The 23,371-nt window shown below is 38.2% G+C and overlaps 1 protein-coding gene across 3 annotated transcripts; it reads left to right on the top strand.

The window, feature by feature from the left end:
• The first annotated feature begins 78 nt into the window (after positions 1 to 78).
• RWDD4 (RWD domain containing 4) lies at positions 79 to 23,371 on the top strand. Of its 3 annotated transcripts, none has more exons than XM_033513362.1 (9): positions 79 to 94; positions 185 to 226; positions 480 to 560; positions 2,994 to 3,103; positions 3,212 to 3,356; positions 4,134 to 4,248; positions 5,479 to 5,528; positions 5,696 to 5,698; positions 23,342 to 23,371. In XM_033513362.1, exons 2-9 carry the CDS (start codon positions 203 to 205, stop codon positions 23,354 to 23,356), a joined length of 543 nt encoding a protein of 180 aa, XP_033369253.1. In that variant the 5' UTR covers positions 79 to 94; positions 185 to 202; the 3' UTR covers positions 23,357 to 23,371. The 3 variants fall into 3 exon arrangements, with proteins under 3 accessions (XP_033369253.1, XP_015481311.1, XP_018862009.1); XM_015625825.2 differs by lacking the exon at positions 23,342 to 23,371 and adding an exon at positions 6,488 to 6,819; XM_019006464.2 differs by lacking the exons at positions 79 to 94; positions 23,342 to 23,371 and adding an exon at positions 6,847 to 7,872.

Raw genomic sequence — 23,371 nt, 5'->3', positions numbered from 1 at the left:
TCAGTGCGAGTCCGGCGGGGCCGCGCCAGCCAGGCCCGCCCAGCCCGGGCCGCAGCGGGGCCGGGCCGGGCCGGGCCGGAGGGAGCGGCGCGGGGAGCGGAGAGAACAGCGGTTCCCATGGTAACGGGAGCGGCGCGGGGAGCGGAGAGAACAGCGGTTCCCATGGTAACGGGAGCGGCGCGGGGAGCGGGGTGCTCCGGCCATGGCGGCCAACGAGGACCAGGAGGTGAGTGCCGGACCGCGCTGCCTGAGGGAGAGCGGAACCAGGGCTGGGAGGGCGAGAGAAAGCCGTGCGGGGAGCTGGGCGGCCCCCCGTGGCGGGGGCAGGAGGGAAGCGGCGGCCTCTGGAGAGGGCGAGGGTCGGGCGGAGGGAGCTGGGCGGCGGCAGGGCCGGGCACGGCGTCGCGCAGGGAGGGCGGCAGGTGCGAGCGTCGTGCCGGGGCTGCGGTCGGTAACCCCTGCTCTGGCCCTGGCTGCAGATGGAGCTGGAAGCGCTGCGATCCATCTACGAGGGAGACCTGTGCTTCAGGGAGCTCAGCCCGGTGTCCTTCCAGTACAGGGTAAGGCGAAGCTGCACCTTGAAGTTATTTTGCTGCCTTGTAGTTGCCGTACTAGGGGCTTCTAAGCCAAAGACCGATGTGCAGTGAAGGATAGATCCACAGGGGTTTTTTTCAGGATCTTCGGTACAACGATGCTTCGTAGCAGAGGCTGTCATGTGTATGAGCCTGCTCCCAGCATGGGTTTATTACAGAATCACAGAAGGGATCAGGCTGGAAGGGACCACAGGGGGTGATCTGGTCCAACCTCCCTGCTCAAGCAGGGTCATCCTAGAGCACGTGGCACAGGATTGAGTCCAGTTGGTTCTTGACAATCTACAGCAAGGGAGACTCCACAACATTTCTGGACAGTCTGTTCCAGTGCTCGGTCACTGCACAGTAAAGAATTCCTTCCTTATACCCACTGGAACTTGCTGTCCATCAGTTTCTGCCCGTTGCCTCTTGTCCTATTGCTTGGCACCACAAGCCAGTTATTCCTGAGCCAGGCATCCCACTTCTATGTATATGTTATACGTATATGTGTGCCCTATGTAGCCAGAACTGTCAAGCACTCTGAAGGAGCCAGCCTGCTGTGTAATATTTACCCTAATAGGTCAGAAATTGAGAGATTTATAGAGATGCTTCTATGTACAATTTGGAGCTTTTGTTAGCTGCTACCCACAAGGTTCCAGTCTCTCGTCCAAAGACTGTTTGTCATGTCTTGTTTACCTGCTAAAGAGAAAATCCACAAAATGCTTTGGGCATGTGCACTGATACAGTCTGGTCAGAAGAGACATACAGGGACTGCTGAGCTCAAGGTACACAACTGGATTCTGGCATTAAATTCTCACCAGCTTTCTCAAATTTAAAAACCCGGAAGTTCTTCTGGGAACAGGCTAAAGCAGATCTTTTGATGTCCAGAAAACTTTACTGATAACATCTTAGGCACCCATGAGACAGAAGGGAGACTTCTGAAAATGCCATATGCCTGTTTCAGGGAGAAACCATCTAAAATCACCTTTCTGTGACTTCTCAAATAACTTGAGAATAATGTCACTAATTGTAATGAGATACAGCTCAATTAATTAGTAGCACTTAGAATCCCAGCCATGTAAGAGCAGCCTTTCTTCATTGATTGGATCATTCTTAATAAATTTAATTTATTTGAAAGGGGAAATATGACATGCCAACAAGCCTAAAGTGTGTCATTTTACATTTCACTAGGTTTGGTCATTGCTGATTTTTATTAGACAAAAAAGAATTGCCAAAAGTAAGGATAACTCAAATACAAGAAAACTTAGTGTCATACAAAGGTGATAATACATCTTTACCATGAAGAAGAATTTATATTTTGAGAAGTCATAATGCAAGTGAGTTCATGAGAAGATAGAAAGAATTTGTATGGCTTTGCAGGATTTGCTCTGCACACAGGCAGTCCTTTCCTGAGAGACCACTGTGAACCTTCCAGCCACTTCTGCTCTTGGTAGAAGTGCAGATAAGGGAAATAAACTGCAAATGCTGCTTTGAAAAAAGTTGTATATTCTAAATTTAAAGTGTTATTTATTTCACCACTAAACAAGTGGTTTTGAATGCCAGTTAGTCCAGTCTGCTGAAAGATACGTTGTAAATAAGAAAGTAGCAATTTTTTGTTTACTTTTTTTTTTTTTTTTTAATTTTGAAGTACCATAGCCTTACCTTGATTAGGACCTTTCTTGTAGACACACTTTATTCTACATAATTAGATGAAGGCTGATTTTTATAATGAGGCAAATAAGGGATAATTTTGGGTGGTTTTAGAAATCTTATTGTGCTAGTCTTCCAAATCCTCATGTTAAACAGTTATTTCAGATTGTATGTCTATAGAATGCTGTAATTTATTACTTTTTTAATGCAGACTCATTCTACTGACATGTTAAATCTTTTACTACTCACTCTTTCGTACAGGGAAATAAAATATCTGTAGGCATGAGATATAAATATTGACATTCTTACCCATTATTTTTGCTATCTTAGGTTACTAGTTTATTATCATCCTTATTTCAAGGATTTCTGTGCTGTGGCTTGTTTGCTTATTGCTCTGTGCTTAGATGTGTGTGGGGGGAAAAAGGCTTCATATTTTCTGCTCTCATATGTGATAGTATAATATTTGGCTTGAAGATACTACAAAGTAGCTTTTAAAACAAAGGAGTTAAAAAACCCCAACCATAAAAAAGAGATTTGACAGTTTCTGCTGCTTCTTCAAGAATGAAAACTGCAGGGTAAATGTTAATATTGATGTCCAAAATTTAATGCTCTTTCTAGGTAACAGGTTTATTTTGTAACTGATAACTATCACAATAGTTGTCTCCAGGAATTTTCATGATCTAAAAGAAGTAATCAACTTCTGTATTGGCTTTGTAATCCTCAGAAAGTGACTGGAAACTGTTGATTTATAAAGTTGGGTTTTTTCCTCTTCAGATAGGTGAAAGTGGAGATCCCAAAGCCTTTCTAATAGAAGTTTCTTGGCCAGAAACATATCCACAAACAGCACCAGTCATATCAATGGATGCTTTCTTCAACAACACAATGTAAGTATTTGTGATGGCTTCACTCCTTGGTCTTGTGGTGGGGGCTCTTTGTTTGCAAAGCTTTTTACCTCTGTCTAGTTTATAGTTGAGTTTAATGATTTCTTTTAGATCTTCAGCTATTAAGCAAAGTATATTGGATAAGTTAATGGTAGAAGTTGAAGCAAATCTTGGAACTGCAATGACATACACACTTTTTGAATATGCCAAAGACAATAAGGAGGTGTTCATGGAAAACCAACCTGTTAACACTGTGGTAAGTAGATAAATTCTGATTTTAATTTTGTGCTTTTAAAACTGGAAAAAAAAATACTGATTATTATAACCTGAATGCTTCAGAATTCTCTCTAAGTTGTACATTAGTCCATTGGTTATATATGTTAGTGGCTGAAAGTGGCACACAAAGTATGGTTCCACAATGCTCTGTGGTTATAATTGTTCTATTTGATAGTTATTTTGCTGTTACAGCAAAATGTTTTCAGCCTGCTGTTATGTCCTACAGGATAACATTAAAATGGAGACTTTGAGCAGAAGCAAAACTAAAAGAGGCTGAAACAGAGATGTGTCTGCTGAAGATTGGAAGGGTGGCAATTTACTGCAGCCTTCCTGGGATTGCATAAGTGTACCTCCAGTGTCTTTTAAAGTAGTCAGGCTGGGTCAATTTGTGGCTTTTGGGTTGTGTAAGCCCATTGTTTGCCATGATGGTGTAGCAGATCTGCTTTGAGGAGGGAGGAAGGATTTTTATGTTTGAGAAGTCTGAATCCATTCAGACTAAATCACACTCCATGATTAAATCTTAAAAGTGAAAAAGGTGCCCTTTGCAACTAGAGGAGAATAATTCCAGTCCCTAACACATGTTTTTTAAAAGTACAGCCCTTGATTGTATGTTGATTAAAAGCTGCAGGCTGCTTACAGCATTATTTCTTTCTGACAATCAAGGTATTTCAGTTTGTCAGATTCAGTAATCACATCACACAGAGATATCCATGGAAATAATATGCAAAATATTTACAACCACTTTTATCCTTCTCAGACTTCAGTAAGCAATAGTATTTCAATTGGAACTCCTGATGTGCCACCAACTAAGAAAAAAGAGAAAAAGGAGCAGTTATCCAAAACCCAGAAACGAAAACTAGCTGATAAAACAGGTTTGTTCGCTATAATAATCTTTGCTTTGATCAGTATAAAAATCCAAATTTTATACTGGGGATACCTTGCTAGAGAAAGAGTAACTAGGAATTTGTTTATAAGATGAGCTACTTTAAGTCTAAGGTCTCCATTTTATTTGTTTTAGATGAATTATTCTTGCCTGAGATGTTAGTTTTGGTCACAGGAACTTTCTATAGAGTCATGATTCAATTATGTCATTATTTTATTTTATTTTGTGACAAAAATGAAATTTTCAAAAAGCACTCATGGAAGGAGAGAACTTGGGACCTCTAAAAATTCACTTTCAGCAAAAAATGCAGTTTCTTAACGGACCCTCATAAATAATTCACATTATTAAAAATGTAGTTTCTAAACAAAAGTATTTCTTTTGGAACCCAAAGTAAAACGTCTAATTTAGTTTGCATTCTAGAAATATAACTGCTTCTGCAGATATTTAGTGCTTTCAATGAAATAGGATTTTGATTGAAGGTGTTTATTACTTCAGTTAATTTTGGTGTTCACCTTCAGTTTTCAATAATAGTCTGGATAATACTATCCTATTGTAGCAATAAGTTGTACCCTGTGATAGCGATTTCTGGATATAATCTACCTAACCTGATGCATAATTGGCAAGCTTAATGTTAAGTGAATAAAGGAAAAGCTGCATAAAATTTAGATCTTTGACAGAATTCATCGTTGCTGGTCAGCCCAGCTCATATTTGAGCTACCTTCTAAACTGAATTTCAGGTGGACTGAGGTGTTTTTATTTTAACTGAATTACTTTGAATTGCATAATCAGAGAATTGCCAAGGTTGGAAGAGACCTTCAAGTTCCTCTATCCAACTGTCAACCCATCACCATCATAATCACTCCTAACTCTATCCCCAAGTGCCACATCCATACACCTCTGGAGTCCCTAATGGGGACTCCACCACCTTCCTCAGCCACTTACTGCAATACCTAACCTTTTCTTTTAGTGAAAAATGTTTTTTTGAAATCTAATCTGAACTTCCCCTGGCACAGCTTAAGGCCATTTCATCTCCTCCTTTCACTTTGAGGTTGGTTGAAGAACACTCTGTGTTTAAGACATTAAAATCTGTTTCTGTCCTCATGGTTTCAGAGTGCAGAAATTGAGGGGTTTTGATATTTAGAATTTTGTGGGTTGATTTTGAAGAAAGATAAAATATTTTCCTTAGCCTGTGTGTTGAAATTAAAACCTTTTTCTGCAGATAACAAAGGGGAGCTTCCACGAGGATGGAACTGGGTTGATGTAATTAAGGTAAAATGAGTGTATTATATACAATATTGCGAACATGCTGTGTATGTAAATTAAAAAATATTTGTACTTATATCTGAAGAAAACTGATCTGATAAATTTTTTTTCTTACTTCTCTTCCTATGTTTGGATTTGACTATGATGTCTGATTAATTTCTATATGTGTCCAGCATGTAAGTATTTTCAAGTTCTTTTTTTTTTTTACTGTTAGAAAGATTTGTAAGAAAGAGTAAGAACTGCTGCTTATTTTGGATTCTAATTTACAAATTTCTCAAAAGCTTTAAAATGCTGGTTCTTCTGAATATTAGTCTGAAGGCCTTCACTCTTTGAACTTCATTTGTTCCTTTTTTTATTTACTGAGCAATTAAATTTTAATTTTGTGATGAGAGGGCTTTGCTAACCAAATGCACTACAAATATTTTGTCTTCATATGACAAGTAGATTTTAAAAAAAGTAAGTAGTGCTGCCAGGTTCTGGAGGGCAGCGGATAAGTAAGAAATAAAAAGGAAGCTGTCCCTAGTGGGAGCACCTTGCTATCTCCTAAAAGCCTCATTCTCTGCTGCAACTCCTCCAGTGAATAATTCTTTTCTATTTGCTCCCTCAGTATTGATTTCTTCCACCCTCTTATCTTTGCTGATTCAGTGAAAATCACTGCTTGACAATTTTGAAAGCAAACTATTTTATTTTACACAATTGAAGTAATTTTCACTGTAAAACCTAAGACCAGTTAACAAGAAGTTCCAGTTGTTAAATAAGAGGAAGTAAATGATGAAGGTTGTTTTAGGCAGAGTCCTTCTGAGTTAAAAGTGGCTATTTATAGTGGATATAAATTTGGTTTTCAGATAGATTTCATGGTAGGCATGCTACTTTTAATAACTATAAGCCTAGCTTTAAAAGGTGAGAAATACTAAGTTAATGTCTGTTTTTATATTGTCTAAATTTCTATATGGGAATTCTTTCAGAGATGTGTGAAGATAAAGTTCCATTATTTCATCGTTATTTTTTCTTTTTGAGAGCTTGCGATAGAGCCTTCAAATTAAATAGAAACCGTGCCCTAAGGTTTTTCTGGGGTTTGTTGTTGTTTGTTTGTTTGTTTGTTTGTTTTAAAATCAACTTTCATGATCAGGAGATAAGCTCAGTGTTTAAGCTTAAGAATTAACTTTTGGTGCTTTTCAGTCTCTTGGAACAGTAGCACAATCAGTCTGTATTGTTATTTAAGTATACACGTGTTCAGTGTGAGATGGCAATAATGTTCTTGTTTCCTAATAAATGGAATGGCAGTCTAAACTTTGAATACTTTCTTTTTGTGTCTCTTTTATAGTTAAGCAAAACTGGTTCTAAAGATGATGAATAAAGGACTTTGGTACAAGGAAACTCCACCTTTTAAAACAGTGCAATTCTGAGTCACCATCTCTCTCTTAATAACTTTCATATTTGTTGAAGTAAACATTTTATAAAGCTCGATTTCCTAACTTGTAAATCTAGTCACACAAGTTTATCTAGAGACCATGTGGTCATCTTCAGAAAAATCAACAAACTTGCCTTAAATGAAAGTTGGAATGTGACAAAGGATATAGAGAGCCAGTGTGGTGAAGTGAATAGTGCTGAAGTGTTTATTAATTTATATTTAGTCTGTAGTAAAATCCTGCTAAAGTGAACCCAATGATACTGTAAACATTTCCTGATGTTCTTATTCCAATTGAAGAAAAAAAGCACTATAACAGTGATTGGTTGCTTGACAGCTTAATTCATCAAAATAAATTATTCCATGGAAATAAGACCTTTGTCATTTGTCTATCTAGTATGAACTAGAAGGAGAACATAGAAATTGTTGCATTGCAAAACAGGCTAGAGCTTGTGGCCTGGTTTTCACTAGTTACTGGCTGAAATAGTAAATACTAGTGAAAGCAAGGCCAAATATTCTAGTCTGCTCAAAAATGAGTGGTTATAGCAGGAGTGCAGCTTCTTTATTCTTCACGATATCCCATCTGTTGGTATTTCTCCAATGTGCATCTTTACAGACAGTGGGATGTCTGAGGAGGGGCAAAAGTGCTTTCTTGCACGTGTCTCGAGTGCTGGGATTTTGTAGCTGCTTCTTTGGAGAAATAGGCATTCTTTGGAGGGATTTGCTGACTAAGTGGTGGGACAGTGGAAGTCAGTAATCCATCAAATGTATTGGGAGAACTTCTTCATGAGAGCTCCTTTCTTTTTCCTAATCTGCTCTCTTGTATAAGGAGGAGAAGTCATCTTTACTGTATGAACTGTTACTGAATACAAGATGCCTTAATGTCCTTTATTATTTTTGTTTGTTTTGAGATGAACTTTAATAAATACCTATTTATCTGCTGTGGTATGTGTTTATTGTTTTAAATTCTGCATTGCCTACTGCACTTTTCACTTTGCAAATTTGAAACTGAAAGGACTCTATTACAAAGCAAGCATTCCTAAAAATTGCTGGAAGAATTCTATCTTCCCTCTTGTGATATGTTTACATGATCTTCAGGGTGGCTGTGTTTGTTTTTTGATAGGGGGGTCAGTCACTTTACCAGGAGCATAGGACAGTATCCATTGTGTTTAGTGCACACAGAGAAATTCCAGTGTCCCTTCAGAAGAGTGTGCTCCACTGTGTACAGCATCCATCATTTCAGAAAGTCTGGTTTCTTTTTGAACTCTACTCTGGTGTAGTAAAATGTCATAAGGTACAAAAGGCAGGGCTTTTTCTAAAGCTTTGCCTTTGACATGAACCGGAGGCTCACGGCTGCAGTCTGAGCAAGAGCACCCAGCACAGCGTGCCAGTGCCAGGAGAAGCTGCTCTGGAGCACACAGTGAACCTGCAGCAGGGAAGGGCATTAGCTTTAGTCTCTAGAACACCAGGACAGGCAGGGCTCTATTCACAAGTTCTCCAAGGGGAATTGACATGTGTTTGCTGGTATCCTTGGTACATAAATCAAGTTGCTATGACAATTTATCTGAATAGATTAGTTAGGGAGGGTGGGGGAAGGACAAATAAGAACCAGATCTCTTGCTTTTTATAGTGTTACTGTGTGTAATTTGTTAACCTTATGAAATGCATGATTTTTCATCTCCTATTCTGCTTGTAAATCACATGCTGTCATGAAAATATCGGAGAGTCTCCTCTGGTTCTGTTAGTAAATGTATTTACTTTGAAGTCTACTTTCGTAGAATACATTTAAATTAATGAGTTTTGCAGTTTAGAGCTTTGTTTGGCATGAGAAGACAAGTGTCAGTACTAGTAAGAGTAAATTAAAGGTAGCAAATGTCCAGAATGCTGAGGTACCATGACCAAAGATGCCCCATTGCACTCTAATGTATCAAATTCCAGGGAGTAAAGCAGACTGCCCTTAAATATGTTGAATAGAGAGGTGACAGCTGTGATTAGTCAGCAGTGTGTGCCTACCATCTCCTGCTCACCTCCTTGGCCAGCCTGACATAGATACGCTATGAAATCAAGAATCAGAAATCAAGGCTGATGGTTTCTGCAGTCCTGCTCTGACTGGTTCTATGTGGGGTGGATAGATAAAGTGTCCAACTGATGAGCAATTACATTTTGGTGAGTAAAAGACCAGTAGGAAAAAAGCCAGCATTTCTCCATAGAGGACCTGTGACAAAAGTGCAAATGTAAGGGAACTGTCCTCCTGTCATCTAAGGCACTACAAATTATCTTGGGCTATACTGTGAAATCTGTGCTGTGAAAATCCTTGAACTGGTCTGAACCAGAAATAATTTCCCTTTGGAAATTGTTTCCTTCAACAGTATGGCACCCTAAGCTCTTGCAGCTAACAGCAGAATGCAGTGCAGAGATGTTCATTCAACAGAGAAAATACCAGAAGTGTGAGAGTTCTAGGTGGATTGGAGGAGGAAGTGGATGGGGGAAAACATCCTTGTATGCAAAACTAGAAGAGCATGGGGGATAAATATTCATTGCTGCAGGACAACACTACAAAACAAAAGCTAAATTCTGGCATGAGTTTGGGCTATGGTAAAGGACAAGAGTATTGTAGATTTTCTTTCTGTTGCTCTGATTTCTTTCACCAACATGGATTTGACTTCATCTCAGAATGCATCTGTTTTGTGGTTGTGAGAAGAATTTCTGTTTGCCTGACTGTTATTTTTCCTGTTACTCTCTTTCTGAGCCTGTGTAAGCAGTCTCTGAAAGCCTGGTGTACTCTCTGAAATAACTTAAGACAAAATATATTGACTAGGCACTGGAAAAGCATTAACTGTTTGTCCTCTCCTTCATCCAGAGCAAGGTGAGGAGTGACTCCAAATGGCTTAATTACACAAGACATAGGAAAATGTACATCCAGACACTTGTGTCCTGTATCAGACTGAAAATGTTACATAGCTGTCCCTCACTATTATGTCTGAGCATTCATGCCTGTGGTTCCTACAGATGTTGTGTTTAAAGTATTCATGCTAAAAAGAGGGCAGAAATTAGAAAACTCATACTGTGGTGAGCCACTAGAAGCTGTTTATGTTGTGAGATTGGATAAAGTTACAGCAATGAGAGGGAAAGCCAAGCAGTAACTACAGAGCCTTACTGGAGAGCAGTGAGGTTGTCTCTGAGGGCAGTGTTCCTTCTGCAGTGTCTGTATTACTGCTAATGATCAGAATGGGAAAATTAACCTAGTCTGGGTTTGGGAGTTATCGTTCAAGAAGCAATGTAGAAGGAAGAAATAAATCTTTTACTCAAACAATCATTTGCTGTAATGTCATTGAAAGACAATAAACACAGTCTTGCATGAATTTGCTCTTCAGAGCAGAATCTTACTTTAAATCAAGTATCTGTCAGTAATGCATTTTATGACTTCCTGCAGGTTAAACAAAAGTGAAGAAAGCATTGTTACGTGGAGAGGTGTTGTTCCACTGTAGAGAAATGTTTGATCTCTGCCTATAGTGAAAATTATGCTTCCATTGACCTCGAAGACACAGATTTTATAATAGCTCAGGGAAAAGGTAGCAGCCCATCAATTAAAAAATACACAGCTTCTGTAGATAATTAAGAAATTTTGACCAACATTATCAATTTTATATTTTTCTGTGAGGATCAGCAGCAGAGTATTACCAGGTTTTAGTTAACTGGCATATTGCATAATTATGGTTTTCCTTTCCCCTCCTCATGCCATATGTCTTTAGATGATAAAAGTACAGGATGTCATATAGACATTTATTTCCAAAATTAAATTGTGCTAAAGGAAAGGAAATAATCCTACTCAGAAGTGAGGATGTGCCAAAATTAAAGCTGCCTATGTGATGTTTATATGAAAAAGAATTCATAGGAAGATTTTCTTTCTGTGACTACATGGTTTTTTGGGTTTGTTTGTGGGTTGGTTTTTTCCCCCAGAAGAGTCCAAACAGATGGTTAGTGCTTTTCATCCTAGTGTTCCTGTTAGTGGGAAAGCAATACAAAAACTGAGTTTTAGTACTCTCCTAAGGCTGAAAAGAGAAAAAAGTTTTCACTCAGTGAAAATAAATAAAGTAACAGAAATGTCCCTGGAACAAAGTCGACCTTTGAACAGGATGGCCAGGTATTGAGGCAAATTAATTTGCTTAATAAAACTGTCTGGATCTGAGTGGTTTAGTCTACTTTAGAGCCTATCTTCATGTAGTGAATTTGTGACTTAGAAATGCTAATGGATATTTTAGCTTGACTATACAGCTATGTGACTTAACCATTGCTTTCAATAAATTTCTGTTACAGAAGTCAGTGCAGATTCTAGTACACTGTTAATGAGCTGTAGTTCCATCCCTTTTCATTTCAGGGGATGAGAGGAGATACAATGTTACTGCTCTGGGTGAAACAAATTCACCTGTTTGCTGTCAACAAAGGGCTGTCTGGACTTGGTTTACAATCGGTCGGAAAGAGATTAAATGGCAAAGTTCTACAAGATAACTAGTAGTTTATCTTAAAATGGATCCATTATTTCTGTGTATTTCTTTTCTTTTAACTTGCTTATTATGATGTTTAAAATGCTCAAAGCGTAAGTGATACGTTGGCTTATTAGCTGGTGAGGATATGTATAAAGTAACTAATTGTATACTCAGATCAACAAGAACAGTTTCCTTGTGTTTCTTAATTTCATGGCATGATGGTGGTTCTCTAGCCCTTTTCATGGTGCATTCCTACAAGTAATATCCCTCACTTGTTTTCTGCCTAGCAAAGGCAAAAAAAGATACTCAGCATCACTGTGTGTTTCCTTCATAGCTTTTATACAGAAAGGTGTATTGGGTAGGGGAGGAAGAAAATATAAACTACTGACTGGTATTTATGCCTCATGCCTGGAATGAATTAAGATAATTTGTGTCATGCTGCATACAATATAATGTGCAAGGTACAGTGTGTCACTCCTGTTTTAAATGTATGTACTTGAGACCTCTACTACAATCTCTGACTGGTAAAAAATTGGGCAGAATCTCTCTGTGATTATCACAACACTCTTTGTTTCACAGACACAAGCTGTACTCTGTTAGATGCTGTACTCATGAACACAGAAGAAGCAGGGCAGGTCACTGTCTTGCAGGATCAGGAAATGGGAAAGATATTCTATGAGGAGACACATGCTAAATATGAAAAGCATATACTCAACTTCTTTCGATATCTGTTTAAGGAGAAAAGATGACAGTAGAAGTCAAGAGTGAAAGAAGGAGGAAGGAACAGCTTAAGTCTGAAGCCCTAAGAACATAGTTGGTTAGTCTTCTAAAAATTACAGTTGATAAACATACATTGTTTCTCTGTATGTTAAAATATCTCTTAAGGTATTTTAAAAGATGAGAAAATATTTTTAAAGTGTTAATAGTAAACCTTTGATGGAAGGAAAGAATGTCACCAGAAAGAAGTTATACACAGGAACCCATCTAGAAATTTTGATTTGAAGCTGCAGGATTCTTGAATATCAATCAAATGGAATTTCTGTTATGTGAAGAAGTGGAGACAACTCTAAAGGCTCATCTAAAGCTTCATCTTTTCTGCAAGATTCTGAGTAGTTTAATACTTTGAGTGTTGCAAGCTCAGGATTTTATCTGCTGGAAGGAAGGGGAGTGCAGAAAATTTGGGTTTAGATGTACATTTTGCAAATTTAAATCCAGCTCATCAGTATTTAAATCTCCAGTTAAATGTGTGTCTTGTAAGCAGAATGGTTAAAATGTGATTTGCCATGCATGTGCATATACACAATCTTGGTGAGGTTGTATCAGTGTACAAAGATTAAGAATATCTCTAAGAATACCTATCTTATTTGAGAAATATTTTTTCTCTGACTCATTCAAAGCTTCTGCCATCAAACACAGAAAAATAATCAAAACAGCAGTGACTTTTTTTTTTATTTTTTTATTTACAACAACCTGATCTTAGTATGCTTATTTGTGCTAGAATCAGAGGCAGAAACAAATGCATTAATGGAAAAATGCTATCCTTGTTTATACAACTACTGTAAAGATAAAAGTTTTAATTCCAGCTGATGGATCTGACGTGGGGGGGCTTCCAGGTGGTGTCAGAAATTATCACCATCGTGTTTTGCCACATCTGGAAATTCTGAAGTATCAAAATGAGATATCAAAGATTTGTTGTAAGGTTTTCCAGATATTTGCTTTTAATTTTGGAATTGTATTTAATTTATACTTTTAGGGTACTTTAAGTGCATTATTATTTTTGGTATGTAAAGAAAGGGCATATTGTAAATCTAGAATGCAAAAGAGGAAGGGACAGTAATAGAAAGTCTTGACTGATGCACACCATAAGAAACCTGGTTCGTTTGTGCTGTATGTAGATTAGGTTTGTATTTGTGTCCTTGAGTATGTGGGTTTTTTTCATTGTTTTCAGGTCTTATGGGGCAAAAGCCTGATAATCCCATCATCTCAGGAATATTATGAAAGAAAACCTTATGATTACTTAAAGGTATAATTGGAAGAATTAACCTAACTGAAATAATGCAAAAGCAGACACTTATGTTGCATCTCATGGGGTATCAAAAGAGATAGTTCTGACCAAAAAAGCAGTGCAGACAGATGGTAATCAGGCCTGTGTTACTCAGCAGTTTTTGGGAGCTGGCAAATCATCAAAAGTATAAATGAAGTTCATTCTAACAGAGAGTTGGACTCCAGCATTTCAGATGAGCAGTTTAATATCTCATCTTCATCCCTCAATAGAAGGTAATAGAAGGAAGCCAAAATAGAAGGAAATCAGATTTGACAAGCAGGATTTCCCTCTCATGAAGCTGTGTTGGCTGGGACTGATGGCTGCACTGTCCTCCAGATGTTTTTCAGTATCTCCCAGAATAATCTTTTCCATTATTTTACTGGGCACTGAAATGAGACTGACAGGCCTGTAGCTTCCAGGGTATTCCCTCTTGCCATTCTTGAAAATCAGGACAGTGTCACCCAGATTCCAGTCCACTGGGATCTCTCTGGATTCCCCAAACTACTCAAAAATCAAGAGAAGTTTTGCAATGACATCAGCCAGCTCCTTGAGGATTCTCAGATGAATCCCATCAAGCCCCATAGATTTTTAGGGATCCAGCTGAAGCAGCAGATCCTGCTCAGGGTCAACTGGGAGTTGAACACTCTTGAGATGAGCCATGGTCTTCCATCTCATGGCACCGAAACCCTCTTGGTCTATAATCTGTGTTGAAGACAGAGGCAAAGAATGTGTTAAACACTTCTGTCTGGTCCCTGTCCCTGTTTGGGAGGTAACCATCCTCAGTCTGTAAGAGGCCAATGTTATTTTTCACTGCCTATTGCCATTAATATATTTGACAAAAACCTTTCATTGTCCCCGACAGTTCTGGCCATCTTCATCTCCAGCTGAGCTTTGGCTACACAAATTTTCTCCCTACAGTGGCAAGAAACATCTTTGTATTCTTGCCATGTCACCTGACCTTGCTTCCGCTGGGCATACACCTCCCCTTATTCACCTTATTTCCAAGAGAAGTTTCCCTGTTCAGCTAAACTAGTCTTCTGCCTTGTCTGATTTCCAGCATTTGGGAATTGTTGCTCCTGTGCTCTTAGGAGGTGATGTTTAAAAAGTGACTAGCATTGATGGACCCCAGCACCTGCAAAAACATTTTCCCAAGAGATTTCACTAACTAGTTCCCTAAGAAACCTGAAATGTGCTCTTCCCATGTCCATTCTGTTGCAAATACTTACAAACTGCAGCCTACCAAGTGAATGTTGAATTCCTTCTGTTCAGAAGTTGTTCATTAAAGAATAAATATGCATTTCTTTTCTTCCAATCTGTTAAGAGATTAATTTATTTTTACATTAATCTGAAGGTGATTCACTTCTTTAATCAATGGAAATCTAATTGCTAAGTGCTTACATGAAAAAAAATACTGAGTCTGAAGAGTTGCCTTCAACATTTTATCGTGCATATGAATCATATATTTAAATGAGCACTGCTTTTCTCATTATAGCATGAAGTGCAGAATTGGAAGATATTATCTGAAGGAAAATATTCCCTGAGCCTTTATTGATGATGCTGGTTACACTGCCATCAAATAGGCATATGAGATTTTATCCCCATCTTAGAGATGGTGTAACTTTCCCAATTGAGATATATACTTGTTAAAACAGAGGTAATAAGTCTCAAACCCTTATCTGTCCATCTGCCAAACTGTGTAGCAATTTGGTAGGCTAGAGCTGCACCTACCCAAAGTAATGGTGTTCTTTAATCATGCTTTATGATTAGAGCAGCTTCTTAACTTTCCAGTATGTTCTCACAGCTTGTCTTTTAGTCATGTTCATAACACATTCTTCAGGGATATTTTCAGCAGAGAGCTGTGCACAGGCAGCAAGCTAAGAGCAAATGGCTGAGCACTTTCCAGAAACTGCATAACATATTTCAAGAGTATGCTCAGAGAGGAAGCATCCGCTGAGCTTCTGGAGACAGGTGAGACTAGAAACCAAAAATTAGGAGAAGGGCATTCAGCCAGAATGATCAGCAATACATTATTTCCTAAAAGAGGGGACAGATTTGTTTTGGTAATAAGTTAGAAGACATCATTGGTTTTGGCACTCCTCAGAATCTTGTGGTAGGACAAGCAATACTTTAGTGAGAATGTCACCACTGTAATAAATATGTAATATAGATGTTACTTCTCAATAACCCTAAATGCCTTTTCCTCTTCAATGTGCTTTTTAATCCACTTAAACATGTGCAACTCTTTTTACAGTCTGCAGGCAACTCTTCAGGCTCTACTAGAGGACCTGAAAGCCTGGAGTTTGGCCAAACAAAACACATGCTGTGAAATGCTATTTAACTGCAGAGAATAAAATTACTACTGCAGAGTAGTCTTAATAACACAATAATAATTTAACAGCAAAGCCACAGATTTCATGAGCTTCTTAAAATGGATCTTTTCTGGGTTTTATATTAAGAACAAAGGAAAATCAGATATTTTCTCTGAGTGGTTCAAAGTGGTTGTACATCAGAGCTAATGAAGTCACTTAGTACTTCGTTCTTAGCACAGAACTATGAGTGTTGTAAGCAGGTTCATACAAATGTGCTCTGTCCCCAGTCCATGATACATGAGCAGGAGAATTCAGAAATTTCCAGATTAATTAGCCAGCAGAGACCACATGGAGGGTTGAGTCCTCCATGTCTAGAAACATGTCTGTCTGTACTGTATATGACTTGCATGTAAGCCCCTCACCTCATAAAAACCTTATGTTATTTAATATAAGTGCAAACATACGAAGCAGCATAAGGGGAGAGGAGCTAATTAAAATAATTCTGCAAGAGGTTTCTAGGGTATTTTATCCATTGCTTAGAATTCCAATTAGAATTACATATCTTCGGAAAAGCTTCTGATATCAGGTTATTATTTGTACCTGAAAGTTGGATGGTTTCCTTTTTTAAAAAGAGAAAAATGTTCATAAGAAAGAAATGTCTTTTGTAAGTTTTACAGTTTCTTTCAGAATGGAAGTTTTGATGTAAAAACACATGCCTGCAGCTTAGTTATCAAGGAATCATAAAATAGTTGGAAGGGACATTTAAGGGTCATCTAGTCCAAATCCCCTGCAATGACATCTTCCACAGAGCCTCATCCAATCTTACCTTGAATGCTTCCAGGGGCTGAACATCCACCACCTCTCTGGGCAATCTGTTCCTGTGTTTCACCACCCCCATTGTAAAAATCTTCTTCCTTATATTCAGTCTGAATCTGTGCTCTTTAAGTTACCCCTTGTCCTAGGACAATTGGCCCTGCTAAAATATTTGTCCCCATCTTTATTAGAAGCCCCCTCTAAGTAGTGACAGGCCACAATCCAGTCTCCACAGAACTTCCTCTTCTCTCAGCTGAATGACCCCAACTCTTAGTCTTTCTTTATAGGAGATGTGCTCCACCCCTCTGAGCATTTTTGTGGCCCTCCCCTATACTTGCTCCAACAGGTCCATGTCTTGTGCTGGGAACCTTAGAGCTGGATGCAGGGTTCCAGGTGGGGTCTCATGAGAGCAGAGCAGAGGGGCAGAACCCCCTTTCCTGCCCACACTGCTTTGGATGCAGCCCAGGACATGTTTGGCTCTGGGCTGCCAGCACGCATTGCCAGGTCATGTCCAGCCTCTCATCCACTGAGTTGTCTTTAAATGTAATGTAATTACATAAGCAATTTAATGAATAGGCTATACAGTAGTTTAAATTGGTCCTTAGCTTGAACAGTATGGTTGTGGTCCATTGAAGAATGTGAATTTATGTGACCATTCTTGTCCCAAATGTTCTCATACTCAATTACAGTTTTCTGACAGGAACATTGGGGTTTTTTTCCCCAAAAAAACTGTCAGTATGTGATTCAGACCAACAAACAAGCTTCTGAATGAAAGAAAAAACAACACAGGGATGGAAGAATTAAAGTTTGATTTCCTAGTGCCACTTGTGAAAGCAGAAATTTATGATTCATTCTAAGCCTTTTCTATCAGATTGCTGATGTTTGCAACATTTCCATGCATTTTTATGAGGTAATCAAAATTTAAGTACTATTTTGTATGGAGGAGAGGTTACTGATTTTATTTTAACATAAGAATTATCACAAGTTGCCATTATCATAACCAATGTATTTGGGATACTGCCATACAGTCTGCACAATGTTCTTGTGGAAGGACTTAGATTTGTGCCCAAGCATATAAATTATAAAGTATACTTAAATTTCAGTTATTTCAGCAGGTAAATATGTGGGCATACATGTTTTGTAGGTAACATATCACAGATTTAAAAGCATAGTTTTCTTTTTCACAGAAACTAAATTCCTTTTAACAAATGAAGAATCTCCGAGGAGTGAGGTTTGCCAAATAATGAATATTTTCTGAATCCTGGCAACAAAATGCTTTTTAGGAAGAGCATCAAACTTTATGCCATTGCTGTGCTTCAATCCCAGCCAGCAGCTAAGAATCACACAGGTGCTTGATCATTCCATCCATTCCTCATGGTGAGGAGAAGAATCACTAAAAAAACCCCGAAGCTCATGGGCTGAAATAAGAATAGTTAATGAACTGAAAAAGAATTAAATATACAACTAAAAATAGTAATAATAGAAATAATTGTAATGGAGAGAGAATAATAAACCCCAAGAAGGACAAGAGGTCCACAGTCCAATTGCTCACCACCTGCTGACCAATGTCCAGCCTGTCCCTGACCAGCCCTTGACCAACTTTCTCTGAGTTTATGTCCTGAGCATGACATTCCATGGTATGGAATATCCCTTTGGCCAGTTCATGCCAGCTGTCCTGGCCATTCTCCCTCACACCTTTTTATGCACTTCCTCACTGGCAGAGCCTGGGATGCTGAAAAGTCCTTTACTTGGGGTAAGCAGTGCTTGGCAACAACCAAACATTGGTGTGTTATCAACATCATTCTCATACTGAATTCCAAACACAGCACTGCACCAGCTACCAGGAAACAAATTAACTCCATCCCAGCTGAAACCAGGACAGCTCAAAGTATCAGCCAAGAACAGAAATACGAGCAAATGTTCTCATAAAAAACCCTGTGTTTAACTAGTTCTTCATTTTAATCAGTGTTAGATGCTGAAAACCAGTTTCTGCCTGGACTGAAACCCCCATCTCTTATCTGAATTCAAAGGGACTTCTGTTCTGATAGGAGCTTTGCATCTTCTATTTCTCAGCACATATGTGTGAAGTTGCAGCTTTAACTCTGATCTCTGTTGTAATCATTGCTCATCCAGTATATTTATGTGTATTTTAAGAAAAATATAGCAACCTGCAGGTTCTTTCACTTTTGGTGGTTACTTTTAGCAGTAATTGCTGGTCTCTGGAGTGTGCATTACCCACCAGAGGGAGCTGAAGCCAAAAGCAGTCTGATTTTCATAGACTCATACAATCATTTAGATTGGAAAAGACCTGTGAGATCAGAGTACAACCAGTAACCCAAGTCCATCATTATGCCATGTCCCTAAGTGCCACAGCTATGTCTTTTAAATAACTCCAGGGATGGTGACACAACTTCTTCCCTGGGCAGCCTGTTCCAATTCTTGGCAACCCTTTTGGTGAGGAATTTTTTCCTAAAATCCAATCTGCCATTTTCTGGAGCAACGTTCAATACCCAGGAGGTTGTCAGGTGAAAGTCATCTCTTACACTTCACAGAGCCTTGGATTTGGGCATTTGTCCTCAAGTTAGCTTGGGAGCAGATGGTGACCAGGTAGGAAATAGGGTCTGACTCCCTGTGCTAAGTTATTACCTCTTTTGGGAACCCTCACTATAGTGTCAAAGCAGGCAAAGCAAAAACTTGTGATGTACATGTCATTCTTTGGTTTTTATGTATCCTGTTCTTGAGACATGAATAAAGACACCAGAATTGTACAAAATAGGAATGACTGAAAATAAATAGTCATCCTTAAGAAAATTAGGCCAGGTAGAAGCAAGTGTGAATAGGTTCTCTGAGTCTTTAAAAGGAAATCTCTCAAAATTCTTGACTGTAAACAGTACTGACTTGGGCAATGAAGCAGGAACACCTTGGAGTGTTTATTTTTGGTAAACAATTGGTCAAGGTGAAAGGGGATTTATTGTTCTAGTTTGTAAAATCATAAGATCAATTTGTATTTCATTGAAAAAATAAATCTTCTTTTGACTTAAGAGTATGGAAGGAGTGCTGATCCTTGTAGACAAATGAACTTTTTTCTACACATTTCCTTCTGCACTTGGAATCACTCATCCACAGAGAAATAAATGGATGTTGAGACATAGAGATTAACAGCAGAGAGATGGTCAAGAACAGCTTCTTATACCATTTCTGAGTTGTAGCTGACCACACAAAAGTAGTCTTTAGGAAGAGGTGGAGTTGACTTCTTTATATGAAAAGGGCAGGAAAGCTCACACAGCTAATTATAGCTGAGCAATTCTATACAAATCTGGTCCCTACTGCTTCTATGCTACCTGCTGGAGTCATTTGTAATTTTCAGTGCTATGGCATCATTTGACTTCTGCAACATGGTTAATCTATTGGTCATGAGAATTGTAACTGACAGGAGACAGAAACTTCCCTAGGTAGTAATTCAGTTTGCTTTCTACAACACCAGTTATGGCTTAATGGACTCTTAGACTTCCTAAGGCATTATTTTTTTCAGTTTCAAAATCTTGTCCTGCAAAAATGAAAACAGTCTCATCAAGTAACCTCAGTTTCAGCTCAGGTTTCTGTTCCTTGATGGTATTTTGTCATGTTCTTCAAAGGAAGGTATGAGACAGTTTATATCAAATTGCTGTCTAATGAACTTTTGCTTAGTTAATTGGCTTCCTCAGTTAAAGGCTACCTTATACACTGGAGCATGAGGTTTTAATACCTTTTCTTAAAATGTCTAACTTATGAAGGGCTCATTATCAATTTTTTTTTCAGCATTTCAGAGAGGAGGACTTATTACTGTATTTATTTTGCTTATGAATTTAGTTAATAATAGGATAACTTGTCAGGACTCCTAATAAGTATTTTCCAGCATTTGGAATGAATCTGTCAAATGCAGAAAATAAAAAGAGGTAAAAATTTAAAAATTATTAGCAGGAGACTCATTACTTGCAAAACTGAAACAAACCTTAAACTATGCAGTTTACAATTGTGTCTCTCAGCAGTGGCTGTTGGATAAATTGCACACACTTTTTATGTCCACTTAAGGATTTTCTTAATTAAAGAAAATATAATGGGAGAAAATTCCACAACTCTTTTGGATGATGAGATATCATTTCTTTCACAAGTTAACTAGCTATAAAATGACCCTTCACTTTGCTTTTTTAGGGGTTTTCTCATTACTTTTTATGTTCCTCCTAATTGTTTCTGACAGCTTTTTACTTCTCTCTTTGTACTTCATTCCTGCTGTCATTTCAATCTCTGTTTCAATTCTCTCTTGTTTGGATTTATTTTTCTCTTTTGCTTTGTGTGTGGGTTATACTTTCACATTCTCTGTTTTCTTATTTGACTTCTCTTCCCCTTAGAATTTTATTGCCTCATACTTCATTCTGAAGTCAGGAAAGGGAAAGGACTACATGCCAGCTGCAAAGTCAGGAAATATACTCAGCTCTGTAATTTTTTTTTATTATTTCAAGGTTTTGATCTGATGGATTAATGTCTGTTGATGCATGAAATAACCCTTTTCTTCAGCAGATACAACTGTATACAGGAATTTCTCCATACTTACATCAGGAAATTCAGTCAAAGATTATATTCTTTGTGTTTATAGACTGGTAGAAAGTATTTTTCACCATTGAGAATTCAGTATTAAAAAGTTCTTCTTCATAATTCAATTGAACATCAGTCTTCCATCATTTTATTTTTGAGAAGTCAGGTCTGTTAATAATTTCTTGATATTTACTCCATTGCTGGATAATTGATATATTGTCATTATATAAACAAATTCCAAATTTATAAGGGATTCCAATGATAAATTTTGTACGTTTGATTTCTCTTGTCTCTTCACCAGCCTTCTGTATCTTCCACTAACAAACTGCTACTCAAGTACTTCTTCCAAACATAATTTGAAGGGCATTCTTTCGTGGCATGCAGCTTCATGTTCCTTGAGATTGTCAAACTGAATTTTTTGAGAACTAGGTTTGTGCTAATGCAGAAATGTTCTCTCAGTTGGTGTCATATTCCCAGTGTCAGCTGGGGGTTCATTATAAATCTTTGCTGTGTAAATACTGTAGTCATGTAAAAAAATAATGCGTTTCCTAAGGGTGACCACTTCTATAGCATATAATGACAGGAAAGGATGGTCATAATTACTTATGCAGTATGTTGCTTACGCAGGACTTGAAGGATGAGGTTTAGGACAAGTGTCTGCCACTCACATTAATTTAATTTTTCAAAAGTCACTGGCAATACTCTATATTAAAGACAGAAATAATTTGCAAAGGTAAATCCAGGAGTTAATTGCAAGGGGAAGGAAGCAATAGACCATACATACAGGAGATTGTAAAGTGCCATCCAAAGTGCCTGCTGGTATCCTTATTCAGTCCTTTTATCATTGGAACATCTGAAGTATATAAAACTAGATTTGCAGATGGTGATGACACTGAGAGGACAGCAAATCATAATGAACATTGCATCTAGATTCAGTGCAGACAGAGACAGGAGATGGGGCAAAACATTTTGAAAATAGCAAAATCAAACCACATTAAAAATCCCAACTACCATACATGACAACCTTTTATAGAATTAAAACATGCAGTTAACTGACATATTTAGCAATTTGATAGTTTTTATTCCTGAACTGTCTCTGCCAGAGCAGTCCTCCCCTTTCCAGTCATGTCGTAGTTGCTATGAAAAGTGCAAATCTGGCTGCATCAGAGCATGTGGGGGTTATTTGGTACCTTGCTCATTGCGCTGATTCTGACAGTATAGGACCTGACATTGTCACATACCTCTTGCACTGGGTTGAGCATACACATCTGGAAAGAGTTCAGTCTTCCTCATACATGCACTTAAGTCTTCAGGTTTTATTTAGTAGTGTGATACATTAAGGCTACAGGTATGTTTTTGTCTGTTTTAATTAACACTTGTTTTGTACAGAAATAGAAAAGAAGCCAGGGTATTTGGTGCTAGCAAAGGAGATGTGGTTGTTAAATCGGTATGTTAGGATTCTGTGGCCGCTGTTGAGGGAGAAGCTGTAACTAATGACTACTTCCCTGTGATCTTTAGCTAATAAATGTGTAGAAACTTTATTCTTGCTTCTTCAGAAAAGGAAATTGTGCCCAATTTTAAAAAATATTTTGGCAGTGGCCCATGAGGTCTTCTTTTCTAAATTCTTTTGGAGTCATCTTTTCTAAATTCTTCTGGAGTTTTTGAAAATCACACTGGAAGCCTTTCACCAACTTCAGGTGTCTAATTCTTCCTGGGCTTTTAAAAGTCTGGGCTTTTACCCACAGGTTTTTTCATCCAGCCATGTTGTCTGAAAGCAGGATGTTTCAGGTCTTTTACACCTCCATGAAACCTTCCAGATTCTGGTACCTGCATCCTATCATGCCCAGCAGTTGCTCCAAGAGCAAATCCTGTAGTACTCCACTACTTTCAGAAGGGTCAGCAGGGCTGACTTCACTTTACCCTGACATAAGTTAGACCCTAAAATATTATTGATGGAGCATGTTTTCTTTTCAAATAGTCTTAGAGAGTTTAAAACAATTGCTGATATGAAGTGCCTCCCTCCTGCTATGAACAGCTCTGCTGTTCCTTACAGAGCAGCAGGTAGAATATTTCAGTGTTAGCACCTTTGTCTACTCACACTCTCCAGGGTTGCTGCAATGACTTTATTTGCACCTGCTTCATTAATCATTTGGGTTATCATCTCATGGCATTAATCCATGTTGCAGACACTACTGAGATAATTCTCTGGAATGTGA

The sequence above is a fragment of the Parus major genome, chromosome 4 (assembly GCF_001522545.3).
Source record: "Parus major isolate Abel chromosome 4, Parus_major1.1, whole genome shotgun sequence".
NCBI lineage: Eukaryota > Metazoa > Chordata > Aves > Passeriformes > Paridae > Parus > Parus major.
This window is presented reverse-complemented; position numbering and strand designations above follow the sequence as displayed.